The sequence below is a fragment of the Protopterus annectens genome, chromosome 8.part1, assembly GCF_019279795.1.
Source record: "Protopterus annectens isolate FY-2018-M chromosome 8.part1, PAN1.0, whole genome shotgun sequence".
Classification (NCBI taxonomy): Eukaryota; Metazoa; Chordata; order Ceratodontiformes; family Protopteridae; genus Protopterus; species Protopterus annectens.
The window spans coordinates 248,087,495-248,108,189 of record NC_056742.1 but is presented as its reverse complement, the minus strand read 5'-3'; the positions used below and the strand labels follow the sequence as shown (position 1 = coordinate 248,108,189).

Genomic DNA, 20,695 nt, shown 5'->3' with positions numbered 1-20,695 from the left:
TTACCTGCTGCACATCTTTACTAGCTCGGTCCCTCTGTCTAGCCAATTGGTACAGGTCCTTTTCTCCCTCCTTAATGCCCAACCTTTTATACAACTCTTCATACGCCTTATCCTTAGCCTTCGCCACCTCTCTCTCTGCCATGCACCTCATCTCCTTATACTCTTGTCTACTTTCATCTCTTTGACAATCCCACTTCTTCTTCACCAACTTCTTTCTCTGCATAATCTCCTGTACTTCTTCATTCCACCACCAGGTCTCCTTGTCCTCCTTCCTCTTTCCAGATGTCACACCAAGCACCTTTCTAGCCATCTCTCTTACTAGCTCTGCTGTAGTTACCCAGCTATTCGGTAACTCTTCACTGCCACCCAGTGCCTGTCTTAACTCTTCCCTGAACATCACCTCACAATTACCCTTTTTCAATTTCCACCATTTGATCCTTGGTGCTGCCCTCACAATCATCCTCCTCTTCTTGATCACCAATGGCATCCTACAAACCACCATCCTATGATGCATAACTACACTTTCCCCTGCCACCACTTTACAGTCTCCAATCTCCTTCAGACTGGCCCTTCTGCATAAGATATAATCCACCTGTGTGCATCTTCCTCCACTCTTGTATGTCACCCTATGCTCCTCCCTCTTGTTAAAATACATATTCATCACAGCCATGTCCATCCTTTTCGCAAAATCCACTACCATCTGACCTTCTGCATTCCTTTGCTTAACACCATACCTACCCATCACTTCCTCATCCCCTATGTTCCCTTCACCAACATGCCCATTGAATTCTGCTCCAATCACCAGTCTCTCACCCTTGGGTACAGTCATCACCACTTCATCCAACTCACTCCAAAATTTTTCTTTTTCATCTATCGCACACCCAACTTGGAGTATATGCACTAACAACATTCATCATTACACCATCAATTTCCAGCTTCATAAACATCACTCTATCCTACACTCTTTTCACCTCCAAAACACTCTTAGCATACTGTTACTTCAGGATAATGCCTACACCATTTCTCCTTCCATCCACACCATGATAAAACAATTTGAAACCACCTCCAATACACCTAACCTTGCTCCCCTTCCATCTGGTCTCTTGCACACACAATATACCAACCTTTCTTCGGTCCATCATATCATCTAGCTCTCTCCCTATACCAGTCATACTGCCAACATTCAAAGTTCCGACCCTCACTATCACAGTCCTAGCCTTTACCTGCCTTCGGGCATGCCTTCCCCCTCTTCTCCTCCTTTGGCCAACAGTAGCCCAATTTCCGCCAGCACCCTGTTGGCCAACAGTACTGGTGGCAGTTGTTGTTAACCCGGGCCTCGACCGATCTGGTATGTATTTCTGTACTGTTGTCTGCATGTATGATTTGGCAAAATTTTATGCCGGGTGCCCTTCCTGACGCAACCCTCCCCATTTATCCAGGCTTGGGACCGGCACAAAGAAATGCACTGGCTTGTGCATCCCCAGTATAAATTACATAAAAAATTGAAAACTGTGGGAACAATACATGCAGAAAAATGTTTTGCAGGAGGAATGAGGTTTAAGAGAAGGTAGGAATTTAATAATTTATGTAATGTTGCTTAGATTATACATCACACATATTGTTATATACTCTATAATGTTCGTTAATGTGAACTTGTTAATACGGTTTGATTACTTTTAAATAAATGTAAGTTTGCCTATGTCACAAGTGATATTTTAATAAAGTTGTTTTAAAAAAAGGGATTGAATGACACCATAGACATATATAATTAAATGAATGTTGCTAAAGGTCATTTGATATTTTTCACAGACTAAGCCACTTTTTAGTACCAATGGAGTGGGCATCCAAATAAGATGGCATTAATGTTTTAGGCCCTAAGTTAAGGAAACAATATAGTAACTGAACAGACAGAGCCATGTGTAGTGGTTAAGTCAAAAGAAAAGTACATGCAGAGGGTGGAACTGCCTGAATCAAATGTAAGGAATAAAGGATTAAGCAGTAAAAAAATGAAAGATGCTATCAGTCAGGCAGTGGTACAAAGGTCAGTGTGGGACTGCATTTCAACTAATGCTATGTACAAGTCATCCAGTGCAATCTCTACTCACCTGCAACTGAACATTGTAAGAGAAGACATTCTCACAGTCCAATCTCATCCAGAAAGAAAAGGTTAAGCAGAACTTCAGTCTTTAGCTGCTACAACTTGTAGTTTCTTGCAAGAAGCCAGCCTCTGGCACCTTACAGGGAGGGATCTCACTGCAGCATAAAACCTCACCAGTTCTGCGGAGCACAGTAATGGAGTTCTGGAAAGGATCCAGCCAACCAAGGTCTGATAAGCATCACATGCAGGAAAAGCTTGTGGAAGGTTTTGCTGTGGTGAGAAGTGGCCATTAACAGCTCAACCATCCCAGTACAGAGTGTGTATATATAGATGTGTGTCTTTGGGGCACATATCCTACAGTGTAATTTTCTGCTGGTGACTACAGGATCCAGTAGAAACATCATCTCTGTAGAGAGCCAAGACTGCCAGTGGGACAGTCACTTGCATGAGTCAGCAACATCTGATGTTAAGCCCACTGCATGCCCACTCATGGTTGGATGTTAAGATTTACTAAAAAGAAAGAAGGATAGGGTTAAGATGCTTAAACACATGAAACCCTAGTTCAAAAACACCAAAGTACCACTAAAGAGTAGTTAGTAGAAATCAGGACATAGAAGACAGAACCAGGCAATTTTTATGAAGCTTTACCACCTCCAGCATGATCCTCTGTGAATTTGGAAATGCATCAGGAGGTAGGAAGAGTCCTTCTTGTTCTCGTGTTTGCCTTGTGGTAAAACTCCACAGTGCATATTTGTCTGATGGAAGAGGTAGGGAATAAGATCCAGAAAAATTATGGTAAACTAAGGAAAACTGCCACTGGTAAATTAGAGTTGAAGGACATCTGAAAAAAAAAACATTATCAGAATGCAGAATAACTTCATGTTTTTGAAGATAGGGGCAGATGAAAAAATACATACGCTTCATTATTAGTAAATGCAGTTTCATACATGGCCACTTTTCAAGACACACATTAGAAAGCAAGAAGTAATTCTGAGGTGTGAGGTATCTCACATACCTAACCCTTCTCTTCCCACCAAAACATATACACTAGCCTTCGTGGTACTAGGCTCACTCTTCTCAGAGACTGTACAAACAATGAAAACAGCAAATAAATGCTTTTCAAAAAGCTATGGCATTGCTGGCATTAAAAAAATACATAATGGTAAATAATCAGTCCTGCACCTTTTCAGCCCTCAGCAACACAGCACAATGCTTGCTATACAGATGCTTTCAACCAAGATACTCACTAGCGTGTCATTCGAAGTCTCATACACATGCAAGTTTATTCTTCATTTGTTTTATGATTATCTGTTCAAGACTGCATGTGAGATGGACACTATCCTTGCACTCAGTGGGTACAGACACAGAAGCTACAATGGGTACAAGGCATAGAAGCTACTACTGGAAGGTGCACAAGACCATCATAAAATGCACACACACATACTTACACAAGTTCGCCTCAATGATAATAACAATATAAACGCAGCCATGCATTGGCACAGTTGAACGTAGTAATTTCTTGTCATCTAGTCAACATAAAAATCAGACGCACTGCCTTTGGCAAGTACGATAACAAATGACTAATGATCATCTTCAAATTGGTATCTGCATGTATTAACCTGATGACCACTGAGCAAGTTAAATTTGTAAATGATCTGCAACTCCGTGGCTCAAACCTAATTCAAGTAATGAGTCTACCTTCTCACTGTTCAGTGTTTCAAAGAATTTTCTTATGACCATTTGCAGTCTCCTAATTCAATAATATTCGTTCTGCCTAAACTTGCAATAAAGAACTGCATTCAGTTTAGGAACTAGTGCTCTGGCAAAGAGCCCACAATCTGGTAACTGTGAGCAGTAAAAGAGCAATCAAAAACTCTAATAAGAACCGTACCACCTAATCCTTTAATGGGCTCTGGTGTACATGTTGTGGAATCTGCACTAATATTGAACCTTTTTAATTCTGGAGTTTGCTGTTTTCAGTTTGCTTATTTCTTCTTATAAGATTAGCAACAGTAACAATGTTCATCAGAAATCAATAGAGAGCTCAAACTCAAAGCTCTAATAACAATTGTGAGCTTGAAAAAGATTACAGTATTTTCTATTTTATTTCATTAGAAAGACATACTGGATTCTGTAAACCCTGCAAATTAGGAATCTGCGAAGAACGCCTAATGTCTCGTAGTCCATTACCTGTGAAGAGTTAATTATTACCTGAAAACAGATGGTCTTGGCTGTAAAGTTCATCCTCCAGGTTCTCTCCATTTCCCTCAGCAAAGCTTTGCAGCACCTTCTTACATTTTTCAAACTGACAGGTAGACAAAAGCCAACGAGCTGATTCTGGAAACCAAATTGGAAAACTGCAAATAAAACAGAAAAGGAAAGACTGTTTCCAGCGTCTTAAAGAAGTCCTTTTTAAGTGACCTTAAGCCTTGTATATGTCACTCTCAAGCATACCTCAAAAGCTAAGGCATCATTTTATGCTATTAAAACAATATAAATATCAAATTTTCAATGTTGTTTCCCCTTATAATCTATTCACTGTTGGTGACAGCATTACAGTTTTCTTCAAATGTTAGCTCTGGTTATCTATGCCTATGTAAGGGGTAGATCGTGGGTGCAGACACTTTTACTATGTTCCCCGGCTAGGGATTAGGGAACTAGTATGTGGCCATGCATTCTAACCCAGTACTGGCTTGCGGTCATACAGATGAGTAACAAAAAAAAAAACAAAAAATTCTTTCACTAACTGAGCAGTTTGTGCAAGAAGAAAATCTTGGTAAAAATCTCAATAATTTACTAGTAATTAAAATAATTTTCAATCAACAATTTCAAATAATTGTACATATTTGCTAGTTATTTATTTATTTTTCACTTTAGCAAAGCCCTCCTTTCAGTCTAAGGTCTTCTACTAGATAGCTGATAAAAAAGCTATTAATACCCAGATTCATATTTAGCGGTTTAGATGAATACATTGGTAAGAAAAAAACTAACATTTGATGCGCAAGTGTAAACTGTGATACAATAGTTACTTAAAAGTATATAAATTGTTGTTGTGTCTTTCGGCTTTTCCCGGTTAGGGGTCGCCACAGCGGAACTCCGGTCCGCTAATGATTGGTAGTAGATTTTTACGTGCCACGTTGCTGGCTCTGATGCACAACCTTCAATGAAGGTACGTCCACTCACGCATGTCTCCACACAGAAGACGCTCTAGCTGTAAATCGAACAGGACAACGTCTTACTGTGAGGTGACAATGCTACCGCATTACCACCACTGCAGTCTTAAATATAAATACTTAACAAAATCTGAAATACAGCAGGGTAATGTATTAGAAATACATATAAATTAGGTAACTATGGTGAACTATGGTAAACAAGAGCAATACATACATATTAAAATAGATTAGCAAATGAAAAAAAAAAACACTGATGTCTTGAGTGCATAAAGGATTACCCTGCTAAAAAGATGGCCCTTTTGGGGCTTCCTGAACCATGCCTCCCAATCACACATCCGCATTAGGGGAAGGCAGTTAATTCAAAAGTGTTGAGGGCAAAGTGGGCAAAGAACAACCTGTCAAGTACTTCATTGTCTGACCCTCAGAGCAGTTCTTGTAAATACACAGGCTCAGATCATGTAAGGCTGACACTCAATAAATGGAGGACTAGAGGGACTGCATAGTAATTTCCTGAGAATGGGAGGATATGAAGGCCTTTTTAGTAAAAATGGAAAACCCCACATTCTCTATAGAGAGCAGATAAATAACACAATTTTAAAATGGGTGATTAAACTGACAGGCAGTATTTTATTAACCTTGGTTGATCAGACTCTATCCTACAGTGGGCAAAGGGTAAAAATGCAATCATGACCTCAAAGTTAACACAAAATTCAGTCAAGCAAATATCTGGGAAAGTGGTACTAGACACATGGCACTGCACCACAGACATACGATTGGCTAAGAAATTCCTGGGCTTGGTAATTTTATTTCCGAAAAAGCACCAGGCATCCTCACACTTGGAGGATGAAAAAAAGTACAGTTTTGTACCTACCATAAATGTAGATGTTCGAAGATCCACATTGCTGCAGTCCTAACACTTGGGTAGTCCGCTGTCCCATTCGGCCCGAATACCAAAGTATAAGGCTGACGTCGGTCAAGGCGCATTTGTCTGACATCAGGACGTCAGGGTACAAATGCGCATGACCGACGTCATATCCTCAGTCTTTTCTTGCCCCAGATGTCAGAAGACCCTAAAAAGCTAAGGCCAAAACCAAAAAACACCAAAACACTCCTGTACCTAAAATATGTACAATATATACAAATTTACAAAAAATAGAACCTCACCCACACAACCACCCCTAAACACAGAGGGAAGGAGGGAGGATTGGACTGCAGCAATGTGGATCTTGAACATCTACATTTATGGTAGGTACAAAACTGTACTATGTTCTTCATCTCACATTGCTGCAGTCCTAACACTTGGGTAGAATCCCAAAGCAGAGGTAAGGGAGGATGGCTAAACTATAAAGAAGCAGGAGCTGCCAAAATGCCCTGCAACACAGCAGTGGCAAAACCAGCCCTGGACTTAGAATAGAGAGGAAGGTGGTAATGCTTGGAGAAAGTATGCACTGAACTCCAAGTAGCTGCCTCCAAAATATCCTTAATTGCCATCCCCCTTAGAAATGCTGTTGAAGTGGCAGTAGCCCTAGTGGAATGAGGCCTAATCCCAGCTGGAATCTCCTTGCCATGATGGGAGTAACAGAATGCAATGCAAAACCCAATCCACTTAGATATAGTTTGTTTTGACACAGGCTTGCCCTGGGAACTCAAAGCAAAAGAAACAAACAACTGCTGAGACTGCCTAAAATCCCTAGTCCTGCTTAAATAATAACGCAACTGTCTGTGTACATCTAAGGTGTGCAAAATCTTTTCCCTATTTTGGGGATCTGCATAAAAGTAGGCAAATGAATAGTTTGGTTTAAAGCCACACTAGAAACCACCTTAGGCATAAATGAAGGATTAGTACGTAATGATACCCTATCCTTATGAAAAATCAAAAGGCTCAACCGCCATAAGGGCCTGCAATTCAGAAACCCTTCTTGCAGAAGTAATGGCCAACAAAAAAGCAGACTTCCATGACAAGTATTTCAACTCAGCAGTAGCCGAGGCTCAAAAGGTTGTAGAGTAAGTTTCTCCAACACAAAATTGAGGTCCCAAGCAGGAGTAGGAGCTCACGTGGGGTCTTATATTCTTTGCCCCTCTAAGAAATTGCTTGAACAAAGGATGAGAAAACAATGGTGGGTCACAATCATAGTGAGCTGAAATTGCTGCAGCATGAATCTTAATGGAAGAGAAAGACAAACCCTTGTCCAATAGCTCAGTAAGATATTGAAGAGCCACACTCAAATTAGGCTCAGAAACATCCAAATCCTTTGCTGCACTCCAAAATAAAAATCTCTTCCATTTTTCTGCATACACTTTACGTGTGCTAGGTCTTCTGGCTTCCATAATCACATTCAAAACTTGTTGAGGAAGTTGAGACCTGCTGTGGTTCAAAACAGAATATGCCAGGCTGTTAGATGAAGAGAGTGAAGCTTGACATTGAGTAGATGACCGTCCCTCTGAGACAAAAGGTGTGGAATTAAAGGTAAAGGCCATGGAGGCTTTCTTACCAGATTCCTCAGTAATGGGTACCAGTGTTGTCGAGGCCAATCTGGAGCTATCAAAATCATCCTTGGCTTGTCTTGTCTGACCTTTAGGAGTACCTTTGGGAGGAGAGGCAGAGGTGGAAAGGCATACACATGAAGATTTTCCCAACTGAACGAAAGAGCATCCACTTTCCAAGCTGTGTGATGAAACCTTTGTGCAAAACTTTGGCAGCTGGTGGTTTAGTGGAGAAGCGAACAGATCTATGTCTGGAGTTCCCCATGACACTGTCAATTTTGAAATACATGAAGATCCAGTTTCCACTCGTGGGGATCCATGATTTGCCTGCTTAACACATCTGCTAAGGAGTTCTGTGCTCCTGGCAGAAACCTTGCCTGAAGAGTAAGCTGCAAGCTGAGCGCAGTCTCCCACAAAATCATTGCTTGCCTGCATAGAGGATAACAATGTGTTCCCCTTGCTTGTTGATATACCACATGACAGTTGTGTTGTCTGTTAGAATCAACACCTGCCCTGGAAGAAGTAACTCCTTGAAAGCCATCAATGCAAACTGGACTGCTAACATCTCCTTCATGTTGATATGTAGATGCTGTAGTCTGGCAGGCCACTTGTCTTGTATCCACTTTCCATTCAGATGAGCTCCCAAGCTATGTCTGAGGCATCTGTCGTCAGAATCTGACTCGCCTCTGGCCGGGTCACAGAGAGTCCCTTGTTTAGGTGACATTCCTGAGCCCACCACAAAAATTCCTTTTGAATGCAAGGTATTATTTGAATGACAGTGTCCAGATCCTGGCAGTGCTGTGTCCATACATTTTGAGATACCATTGTAGCTTCCTCATATGCAGTTTGGCATTGGGAAGCACCAGAATACAAGATGCCATGAACCCTAATGCTTGAAGGACTGTCCTTGCAGTCAGCACGGACTGATGAGATAGTTGATGGAAGTAAAGGGATAGACTCTTTTGTTTGTCCGGGGTTAAAAGGCCATCTGGGCTGCTGTATTCAGTCTCACACCCAGAAAGCACATGTCTTGAGAGGGTACTAGACTGGACTTTATTTCGTTCACAGAATACCCCAGGCATCTTAGCACTGCTATCACATATTCCAGATGCTGAAGAAGCTCGTCCTTTCTTGAGCCAGAATCAGACAGTCGTCCAAGTAAGGATAGATTTGTATTCCTTTTAGCCTGAAAAGCTACAACTGGAGCCAGAACTTTTGTGAATACTCTGGGCGCAGTAGATAAGCCAAAGGGCAATGCAGAGAACTGATAATGTGAATTTCCAGCTCGAAACGCAGATACTTCCTGCAACTGAGTCTGATAGGCACATGAAGGTAAGCCTCCTTGAGATCTAAAGTTACCATCCAGTGATCTTTGCCCAGCAGAGGTAAAAGCTGTTGTAACGTCAACATTTTGAACTTGGGAATGTCCAAATAAGTGTTGAGGATAGACAAATCCAAAATTGGTCTCCACGTGTTCCCCTTTTTGGTACTAGGAACAGGCGAGAATAAAATCCTAGGCCCCTTTCTGGTACAGGAACTGGCTGAATGGCCCCTATCTGGAGCAACAGAGAAATTTGCTTGTGAGCCTCTTTTCTTTGTATAGGAGGAATGTCTGGCATGCCTTTGAAAGGAGGCAAGGTATGGAAATAAAACCTGTAACCGTGGTGAGCGATATCCAATACCCATCTGTCTTGGGTAATAACACTCCAATTTTCTTTGAAAAGTGCCAGCCTTCCTCCCAAAGGTGCTGCCAGACGAGAAGGCTCTGGCAGCTGAAAAGGCAAGTCATTGGGTCTGCTTACGAAAGGACTGACCCCTGCCCTCACCAGAAGACTGGGCAGGCGAACTGCCTGTTCTAGGCCTAAAAGAACCTTGAGCTCTGCCCCTACCACGCCTAGATCTACCCCTAGACTGAGAATCATAAGAAGGATAAGTCCACCCCTTAGTAGGCCAATTTCTACTAAACTTTGGAGGCTGAACCTGCAAAAATCTTTAACAGTCTGCATAGACTTAGCCTTGTCCTCCATTTTCTTTAAAACTGCTTCCACAGGCCAAATAACACATCAGATTGTAAAGGAGCATCTAAAATCCTTGTCTTTACATGTTCAGCTAAATTCTGATCCTCAGCCAGGCGTGCCTGCGAAGAACAGAACCAGTGGCTGCCACCCTCGAAGAGGCCTGTACAGCATCAAAACCACATTGCAAGGAATGCTTACCCACCTGTTCAGAAACATGAACCAAATCCTGCAGCTCTTTACACTCAATACCTTCCGCCAGAGCATCCACCTTAGACTTCAATTGTGAAAGGAGATAATTTTGGTATTTCAACATGTGAAACTGGCAATTCAAAGCCCTCATGGCTAAAGAGGAAGAAGTATACACCTTTTTCCCCCATCTATCCAAAGCCCTTGCCTCTTTATCAGAAGGAACAGGATTTTTAACAACAGAAGCCTTAACACCTTTAGGGCCCTGAGAAACAGTTTCTGGGTCTGCCCTAGGACTCTTAAAAGATACTTATGAGCTTCAGGCACCCTATAATACCTGTCCGGTTTAACTGGGGCAGGAGGCAAAGAATCAGGGTTCAGGGAAGCCTCTGCAAAAACATCCTCTACCACATCCAGAACAGGAGGTACAGCTAAAGGCCTATGCTGGGGTAGAAACAAAATTCCCTAAGCCTTTTCCTAGAATCAGAGAAATCTTGACCTTCCCATTTAAAATGCTCCCTCATGGAATGAAGAGTCTCTGAAAAGAAAAATCCTCAGGAGGAGAAGCCAAGGTGTAGAATCATCTACATCAGAATCAGAATAAGGAGGATACTCCTGCAAGTCTTCAGCCAAGACTCAGAAGCCTCGAACACTGCTCAAAACTCTCAAGCTCAGGTTCCACCCTAGGCCTCTTATCAGGGTAAAGAACCTCTAATCATAGTAATCAAATCTTCTGCCATTTTAAGCATATGTTTCTTAGGCAGAGACCCTGAAGAACTAGGAGACCCCACTGAAGTTAACCCTGGCCGGCCTCTAGAAGGAGCCTTGGAAACAGAAGGAGGGCCTAACCACCTTAGGAAGGGAGGGAGAACAGCTACCTGAGAAGCCCCTTCAGCCTGGCCTACCTCCTGAGAGGACACATCTTGTAACAGTAAAGTCTCACCCTGAGAATCCAAAGGAACTTCTGGTAGAACCACCGGCTCCACTGAGCCTCTAAAGAACCGGCGTCCGGGACAGACGGTTCTTCCACCCTAGGCTTCGCTGCTTTGTCTTTGCGCTTTTAGGAAGCGGGCCGGAGCATCCGACGGCATGTTGTAATTACAACGCTTCCCAAAACTAACCTGGCACAATCTAATCTTCTCTTAATAGTGCTGTTAAATCTAGCACAAGAGCGACAGCCAACAACGTCGTGCTCAGGCCCTAAGCAAGGTATACACAATGTATGGTAATCTCTATGAGGTATCTGTTTCCCACAAGAAATACAGTTATTCACTTTTTCTGACATCCGTAAAATACTGAGGCAAGAAAAACCAAAATATTCCCAACGGGTACTTAGCCAACTTTGATTCGGTCTGAAACTCCGACTTCAGAAAATTTCAGAACGCCAACCTGCACTCGCAATACTGCTTCTGCATCGGACCATGCGGCAAAAAAGACTGAGGATATGACGTCGGTCATGCGCATTTGTACCCTGACGTCCTGATGTCAGACAAATGCGCCTTGACCGACGTCAGCCTTATACTTTGGTATTCGGGCCGACTGGGACAGCGGACTACCCAAGTGTTAGGACTGCAGCAATGTGAGATGAAGAACATCTATAAGTAGTCAGACAGGCTAAGCTACATGGGCTGTCCTTCACTTAAAATGACTGCCAGATGATTTATTCCAGCAGAAATCTTAAAGGAAATATAATTTCCCTTTTAGATATGATATTAACTTGATATGCTGAATTATGATCATGCAAATTAAGCTTGACCTTAAGAAACACATCCTTCTCCACCTGTGTTCAAATCACCATCCCAATCTATGCAGCATACACACAGCTCAGAAATTAACTGCTACTCCAATCTATGCTGCATATACAGCTCAGAACGTAACCAAGGATGGTGGCAGACATTAACTCCAACAACCATCCAATCTATGCTGCAAATCCCACTCAGAACTGAACCATGGTTCATGACGGACAGCAACTCTAACTACCATTCCAATCTATGCTGTGGTGCGCAGCTCAGAAATGAATCACGTCTCATGGCAAACAGTAGACCTAGGATGCAGAGAAGCTGGGGAGACTATACCTACAACTTCTACTATGAGTACTGTAGGCTTTGATGACTGAATCTGAATCATCAGCATTGAACCAGTCTAAAAGTCAGTCCACTACAGGCATCAAAACTTCCTCAATCAGAGATCCAAACACTTCTACACTGAACAAGCTATGTATCAGGTGATAAAACTGTTGGGAACCCCAAGTAGAAATAAATGAGATGATGATCAGTACTACAGAATGGTTTCATTAGCAAACCCCTGGTCTCCAAACTGAGTTGTAAGAGACAGCCTAATGAATAATCTCATTTGAGAGTAGCAGTGTTTACTACCTGCATGAAGCTGAAGCCTGAAAATTTCAAACACTGAAATGTTTCAGTGAATTCATTCATTTCATCATCTTAGCTAGGAACTGATTAGATCAGTTGATACACAGTTGCTTAGTGACATTAATGCTTATGAATTAACTGAGAAAAATAATATTTACAAAGCTTTTTAAGATCACTGACATTACTTTAACTGACCTTTATTATTGCCGCATTTCTGAAGAAGCATTTTTTATTGGTACAGAAAGAGGTGTTACCTGTTATGTGTGTAAATTACTTTCATGTATAATAACATCAAGGAAATGTTTACAATTGTAACTGAATTAAGTGGAGCAAAATTCATTATATACTACTAGACAATCTTAAGGAAACCTTATATTAGGAGAATTTAATGGCATTTTAACCAAAGAAGACTAGTGCAATCAAGAAACTACGATATTAGATTTCTGCTAAAATATTAAAAATCTGGGTTAATACTGTAAATTTAAAAAAATATTTTAATTAAAATGCAGAACCCTATTTCTTTTTTATTTAGAAGTCAGACCTGTGTTGACAGAGTTAATATTTCTAATGATTTGATTATAAAAAAATAACTCATTTAAGCTGATTTCATGTCCTTTTCTTGACTACAATGTCACTATGTTTTAGATGACATCAAAATACATCTGGTGTAGAAAATAAAAAAACAAAATCCAACAAAATACTGAATAAAATACATGCTATAAAGGTTGCTATACAATAAGTAGAAAAATGGGACTATTTTTAAGCACAGCCAAAGCACTAAATAATGAAGTCAACAAATACTAAACCATAAAGTTGCAAAATCTGCAGAAAAGATTAAAGTACATTTTATTCTATTTCCCCTACACATGCATAGCTTAGTTTGGAAATCCCAAATATTAAACAGAATGACTCTCATTAAAATTATTCAAATGCCAGGAAATAAAGTGACAGGTATAGGATACACTCCGTTAGCATTTAAAATATTATGCACATATTAATAAAATAAGAAATAAGCTCAGAAAAAAAAACTGAGGCATTTTTAACTAAAATAATTTAAAAAACAGATGGTCAGATAAGAACACTGCAAATGCTTTGAAACCTATCAACAGCATGGAATCAAAAGAACAAACTAAAAAGCTAAACAATACAATAGCTCATTTAACTGATCCAATTATACCTTAGAGCTATATAACATTTCTGCAAAGTTGTACCCTAAAATAAAAGCACTTATATAAACATGCAAAGTAATAGTACAAAACTTCTTTCACAAGATCAATGCTAGGTGCAAAAAATTATCCAGTTTTCTGTTAATCCCATAAACCAGTTTCATTATAGGTTCATAGGTAGGTACTAGGCTATCGGCCCTGGGGCCTATACAAGCCCAGCCAAAAAGGTACCCTGGCTTTTGCCACCCAAGAAAATGATTTTCCTGTGCCGCTGTCAAGCAGAGCCACAGAGGTGATCCCCGGGGTGAATTTCCTATTTCCCATACAATCCATCAAGATTTTTCTTGAAGAGTGCTAATGAGGAGCTTTGTTTGATGTAGCTAGGTAGTTTATTCCAGAGTACGGGAAGTCTCTGGGACAGGAATCTATCCCTACGGCATGTTCTGTTTATTGTGGTGACAAGGTTTAGGTCCCTAGAGCATGTAGCTAGGAGGGATTGGGATTTCTTTAAGTGGAGCATGTCCAACAGCTCTGGGTTTGACATAGCTTTGTATGTTAGGCAGAGATCACCTCTGAGTAGGCTATATGCGATAGAGTAAAGATGGAGTTTTATGAGACGGTCTGCGTAGGGCATATGTTTGAGGCTGGTAATCCTCTTTGTGAGGTATTTCTGCGGCCTTTCCAGTTGTTGTAGATGTCTTGTGAGGTACATACCAAAAGGGGCGTTGTACTCTATAATGGATCTAATGAGTGATGAGTAGAGGGGAACAATGACCTCTTTTTCTGGATGAGAAACCTTTTGTGATGAGGTGTGCCACGTAGAAGGATTTCCTGACTGCTGTGGCGATGTGATTATCAAAGGAGAGACTACTGTCCACCTGTGTCCCAAGTCTCTTATCACACTTTCTGTGTTAAGTATACTACCGCCTATGTTGTAGTTCATGGGTACAGAGTTTGTACCAAAGGGGATGACAATGTACTTTTTGGCATTGAGCTTGAGGCCATGACTTTGACACCAGGCATTAGTGAGGCCCTTTTGTAGGATGTCCACATCATTAAGAGTTTCGATTTTGGCTCCTAGTTTGCAGTCATCTGTGAACTTCGTTAGCCAAAGACCGTCTGTGTTAGCCTGTACTTCAGAGAAGTAGATAACAAACAGGAGAGGACCCAGGACTGAACCCTGTAGTACTCCACTTGTCACTGGTCTGAAGTCGGATTTGGAGTCTGCTACTTTCACAGTGTGGGTTCTGTCAGTGAGCCAGTTGGCAACCCATCTTGTGACATAGGGATTTATACCTAGTTTAGCCAGTTTATCTATTATTCCAGAGTGGGGGATGGTGTCAAAAGCCTTGGCAAGATCTAGATAGGCTGTGTGAACTGCCTTACCCTTGTCTACGGCTTTGGTGACTGCTTTAAAGAAGTGTATCAGGTTTAGGAGACATGATCTGCCTTTTACAAACCCAAACTGGGTGGGGTCCACAGTTTGGAGATTACCAATGTCTTTGTTTATAAGTTCCATAATGATACGTTCCATGGCCTTGAAGACCAGGCTCGTCAGGCTAATGGGGCAGCAGTTCCCAGGGTCCGTGGTGGCTACCCCCTTGTGGAATGGGATAACTGTCGCTGTGCACCATTCAGCAAGCACAAAGCCTGAGGTGAGGCTATGACTGAACATGGTACTTAGGTGGGGTGCCAGTTCGTTCTGTAGTTTAGAACGCAGCCTGAGATGTTGTCTGGTCCCATGGATGCTGTGTTCTTGGATTTGGAGAGTGTGTTTTTTACCCGTGCAGCTGTGATTACAGGAACTTTACATTCTTCCGGTATATTATCAAATGCAAACTACAAAATAGTTATGTCAGATTTATCATATTTAAATCTATGTTGACATTTCTAATACATGAAGACTAAGGATTTATAATTACAAATCAAATGCAAGATGGCACTAAAAATAACTGATCATACAGAAGATAATAAGCTTAGCTTGTCAGTTATTTAAACTTAGGTAAATTTTCAATTTTCTTGACTGGAAGTATGTAAACCAATGGAAGTTTATGGACTACCAACATCCTTTAATAATTTTAATAGAAATATTACAGTTATTTTAGCATATGTTAAAGAGAAGCTTTTGTTTTGCAATTAATTGGTATAACAAAAGGACAAAATCAAGGATGGCTTCATTCATCAGGACTGTTTGGGATATCATTAAAACCTTAAACTGTACTAGATAAAATGAAACCATTAACAGTTTTAAACTGAACTACCAGTTTGAAATTATATTGTTCATAAATGAGAGCCAGATTTCTCTAGTTTCTAATCAGATTATAGATTAGACAACATGATAAAAAGCTTTCTAAGAACTAGCTAATCTTGAATGCAGTGAAAACAAACCAACAGAACACTAATGAATCATATTTTAATCAATCTATAAAAGACAGACATACTGGAATTGTAAAGCTTTCAGATATCTAGGTATTATACAGACAATCTGAAGGATATTACATCTATTATTAAATATTATGAAAACTACACAACTGGCTAGAACCACCATTGCCCAGGCTCATCTTACTTCTACCCTATTCTGTGCTTCTGCCATTTATACCAATCTATCCAAGCACAATCTTACCTAGCTTGAAACTAGCTATAATAATATAGGCAGATTTGCCACTGGCTCTCACTATAGAACCCACCACTGTCTCAACCTCAAACAACTCAAATGGTTAGAACTACAAAACCAACTATGATACAATCAACTTGTGATCACACAAAAAATTCTGTACCACCCTACTAATACTCCTATCCTCTCTAACCTGATCTCCCCATATAAAAATCTTACAACACTACGCTCAGCTAGCAAGTTACTAATTGCCAACAATAAATCCAACAACAAAGCTGGTGACTCACTCATTACCAATGTCGTGGGCAGAATCTGGAACAACCTTCCTAAAACACTAACCTCTCTCTCATCTACTCCACTCTTTAAGAAACACCTCAAAGATCACCTAAAAATACATTGGCTTTGTCCCTGCTCAATGCCTGATAAACATTACTTATCCTCCTTTCACTTCCCCTTTCCCCCTGCCTCCTGGGCTACTGCCCCACCACACTTTTAATTATTACAAGCTAACTCTTTACTACTATTTATATTTTCCAGCCTACTCTCTTTCTCCCTCTTTGACTAAGTGAATGTCAATTTGTTTTTTTTCAAATATTGTATAAACTTGTGCTGATTGTACCAGAAAACTCATGGCTTGATTGCTGCTTAAACCTATACCATGACTCTGCAACTTGGATCACACAAATTACTTGTACTCTCTTTACAAACATTTTTTGCTTTATAATGTATTTTAAGCTTGTTTTTTTTTTATTCTAACTATTGTATGGAGTAATCTTCTCATACTTGGAGCTTTTCTCCCCGGGCCTCTACTGAAAATGGATATGTATCCAGCTAGACTAGCCCGGTCAACAAATATAAAATAAATAAAAATAAATAAAACTACAAAAGAGGCAATGTCTAATTGGACCATATTTAAATTTGAATATGAAATTAATCTAATCAAAATTATATTATTATTAGTAAAGTAGTTTATCTATTCAAACATATCTTTAATACTAAATAAGAACTATATAAAAGATTTAAACAAAATATTCAAACCTTTTACGCCTTTTGGTCATCATATCAGAACATGGAAAATGGAGGCATTGGTTTTCCAGATTTAGAATATGTTCTAGCATGTGTTCTTAAAATTAATACTTAGTGGTTAAATATGCCCCATTATAATAACTGGAAAATGATGCACACAGTAATATGTAGTGACCAATCTTTTAAAGTAGCTGATCAGCTAGGAGTATTAAATAACTACGTATACGTCTGCACTCAAAAATCCTACAAATTCAAATTAATAAAAGAAAAATGGAAATGCTTTAAAAGTTTAAAAACAGATACCTAGTGCTTAAAATAGTTCTGTACAATATCCTTAATTTATCTTAAACTAGGTTTTGTTGAATGTTCTGATGTAATGAAAATGTCCACACTAGAAAGGAATGCTTTATCATATTGTTTTAACTGCTTAAAGAAATAGCCATTATTTCAATAGAAATTATCCACTGATATGATCTAAATCAAGAAGTCTGGTTAATAGTTCAAAGTATCAGGCAATTTATAAAACCAAAATATATAATGTGACAGAAGAAGTAAAAAGTACCTACCATTGTATTAAATTAATATAAAAACAAAGCATTTAATTAAGTTTTATCTTAATTATATAAAATAGTATTATCCTACAGATCTGGTATCAAATTCACCATAGAATTTACTGAACCAAATTAATTCCCCACATTTAATTAAACAGGTAACCATTAACAAGAATATCAGTAAAAAGGGACCACATCATCTTAAAACATGTATCTGTGAAAAGGTATTCATAGAATATCCAGTTGCTGGGATCCCCAACAAATAAAAGTTAGCTCATCACCACCCTATAGCTACAGTATACCCTAGATCTAGGCCCCTGCCCAGAATACTGCTAATCTTGTTCTACTAAACTCTTCCTGTATGTCCTGCTGAATAACTTGCTTCTTTCTGTATGTTCTACTGGAAATTATTGCTGTGTGTTAATGAAAAACTGCTATAGTAGGAAATGGGTGACTGTTAAACTATATTGTATTTTTAACCTTCTCCCAAGTGCGCTTTCTGTTACATTACAATATGTGTGACTCTAATATATATTATATGGAGCTTTTCTCCCCGGGCCTCCGCTGAAAATGGACCTGTGTCCAGTCGGACTTTCCTGGTAAACAAATATAAAATAAAATAATAAATAATTAAATAAATATACTAACACTATATAAAATAGTTAAGACATTTAATAAAAATAATAACTGTTGCTGGACAGGTAATGTGGCACAGCTGATAAGTAGCATATATTCTGTGATTGTTGTATTTTAAATAAAATTTCAAATGTTTTCACAGATGCTGTGGCCAGATTATTTTAAACTGACAAAACGCTTCTGGTCAACACTCCAATTCTTCTTTGTATGAAAAATGATCACTATCCTCTCCATTGGTGTTTACAGTTTACTGCACATAAAATCATTACCAGAAAGTGGAAAAATACTGTTATACATGTACCTTCTGAATTTTTATATACAACTTTTATTGTTTATGAAAAGGAAATAGATAACATCAAATTAAGAACTAAGCACATATCAATAAATTACCAGATCTGGTTCAAACTTTCAGTACAGTTACAAAAATACAATAAAATTACTGCATGTTAAATTGATGACCATCTTAATTAAACCTGCAAGTACGTTATTGATATCAAACAACACAGCTTGTAAATAATGTACATTTTAATAGTTAATACTGTTATTTGTAAAAGTTAACAGCAATCTGATAATTCTCAAGGTTTTTATGTAATACTTGCAAAAATATTAAAATATCATTCCTCTTCATTTTATCAACCTTAACATAAAATATATGGACAAGTGAAATTCACTTTCAAATTTACTTGAAATTAACAAAGCTGCCAATACAGGATACTACTCTTTTCAAAATATTTCTACTTCTTCCTATGGTTATATACAGACTAACAGCAAAGGATAGTCTGACCCACAATTTGCAATTTTTTTTTTTTTTTTGCTTACTTTAATGTGCAAATTGCCTAATCACCAGTAGCCCTATTCCTTTCTTTACCGTCAAAACTGTCTTATTCACACAACTGTAGTAAAGCTTTTTCACTTATTACTACTACTAGCACATTGTCGACAACACATACCAATCTCTCTGTAAAGAATTTCACTTTCCATAAAATGTAAACACACAGCACAACCCCCTTACCTTGGAACAGTAGTCACCAGAAAATGCATGTTTGTGAGGATGTTGATATCCTGTCTTGGATAAGTTCAACCTTTTACAGTTTCCCCTAAAGTCTCTCTTTAAACAGCAGTGATTTTTTTCTTTGATTATTAATAAAACCACCATGAGGAAATGTAAAAACAATTCAGTACAAATTGAAGACTAAAATAAAGCAGTTGGAAGCACTGCAACCTGGTTACATTGTTAAAGCAACAAACATCTTCTACAAAGTGTGTGTGTGTGTGTGTGAGAGAGTGTGTGTGTGTGTGTGTGTGTGTGTGTGTGTGTGTGGTTTGATAGTCACATATTATCAACAGATACATGAGCTGTCATATCCCATCAAACTTACAGTACACTGAACTGTGCCATGGTCAATCCTGTACATTGCTCTGTGGCTGCAGTTGTGTGACTAGAGTTTGTATGTCAAAGTAAAACAGTGTGGGGTCAGTCCCATGTAAACATTTGTGTGGTTTAGCAGGTCAGTAGCTCACATTGGTCTGGAGGTTTTGGGTATTTGTTATAATGTGAAAAAAAACACTCAAAATGACAACACTCCAAATGACAATCAAGTCACTTGTTAGAATGATTGCTACTTCAGTGGTGTTCATTCTATTAAGGTTTGGATAGAGTATGCTGTGCTTGGCCATATACTGAATTACTGCTACAACTGACAGTGAGGGCACTGCTGAATATGAAGTATGCATTTGGGTATAGAGTGTCTATGTGTTGTATTACTCAGGAGGGCATACCACTTAGGCCTCCTTTTACAATCTAGTGAGCATCAGTGCAGTAACATATCAATGAGAGTTGCAGTCAATTGCTTGTGATCACTTATGGGCATGTCAGCTACTGTTGAGGTCCTACTAAGGTCAACAAATGCAAATATAATCATTTATGTACTGTAGCATAGCTTGTTGGTTCTCACCATTTGGAAATGTACAAATGACCCAACATGTAAATAATATATATAGCAGTGCTATAAAAAGCTCATTGTAAATAATGTCTACGGCAGTGTTATACATAGTTCATTCTAAATACAATCATGTTTACTTAAATAGGTACTGTTTCTGTTAAAGGACCATTATGGGGAAAAAAACAAAAAAAAACATACATTTTTATCTTTTCATGGCAATCTACTCAATATAGGCATTGCTTATTGTATTTTTTGTAACCTTGAAGGCTGTTCATGAGAGCCGGCATCCTGTTGAGATTTTGTTCCTTATAAAGCTGATTCTATCCCATAATGCAATATGAGGGCAGAACTCAGAGGATTAAGTTGTCCTTATGTATCTTTGTCTGATCCCAGTTACATTCACTTGGAAAGGAAAATTTGAGAAACAC

At 39.1% G+C, this 20,695-nt stretch overlaps 1 protein-coding gene across 1 annotated transcript in view; it reads right to left on the bottom strand.

Annotated features, from left to right (window-relative positions):
• Positions 1-4,298: 4,298 nt before the first annotated feature.
• The window catches only part of LOC122810291 (putative solute carrier family 22 member 31), a 522,681-nt gene continuing 506,284 nt past the window's right edge, over positions 4,299-20,695 (bottom strand). Inside the window, exon 5 of the mRNA XM_044081843.1 lies at positions 4,299-4,455. Within this exon, the coding sequence (XP_043937778.1) occupies positions 4,299-4,455 (157 nt within the window). The remainder of the gene's footprint in view (positions 4,456-20,695) is intronic.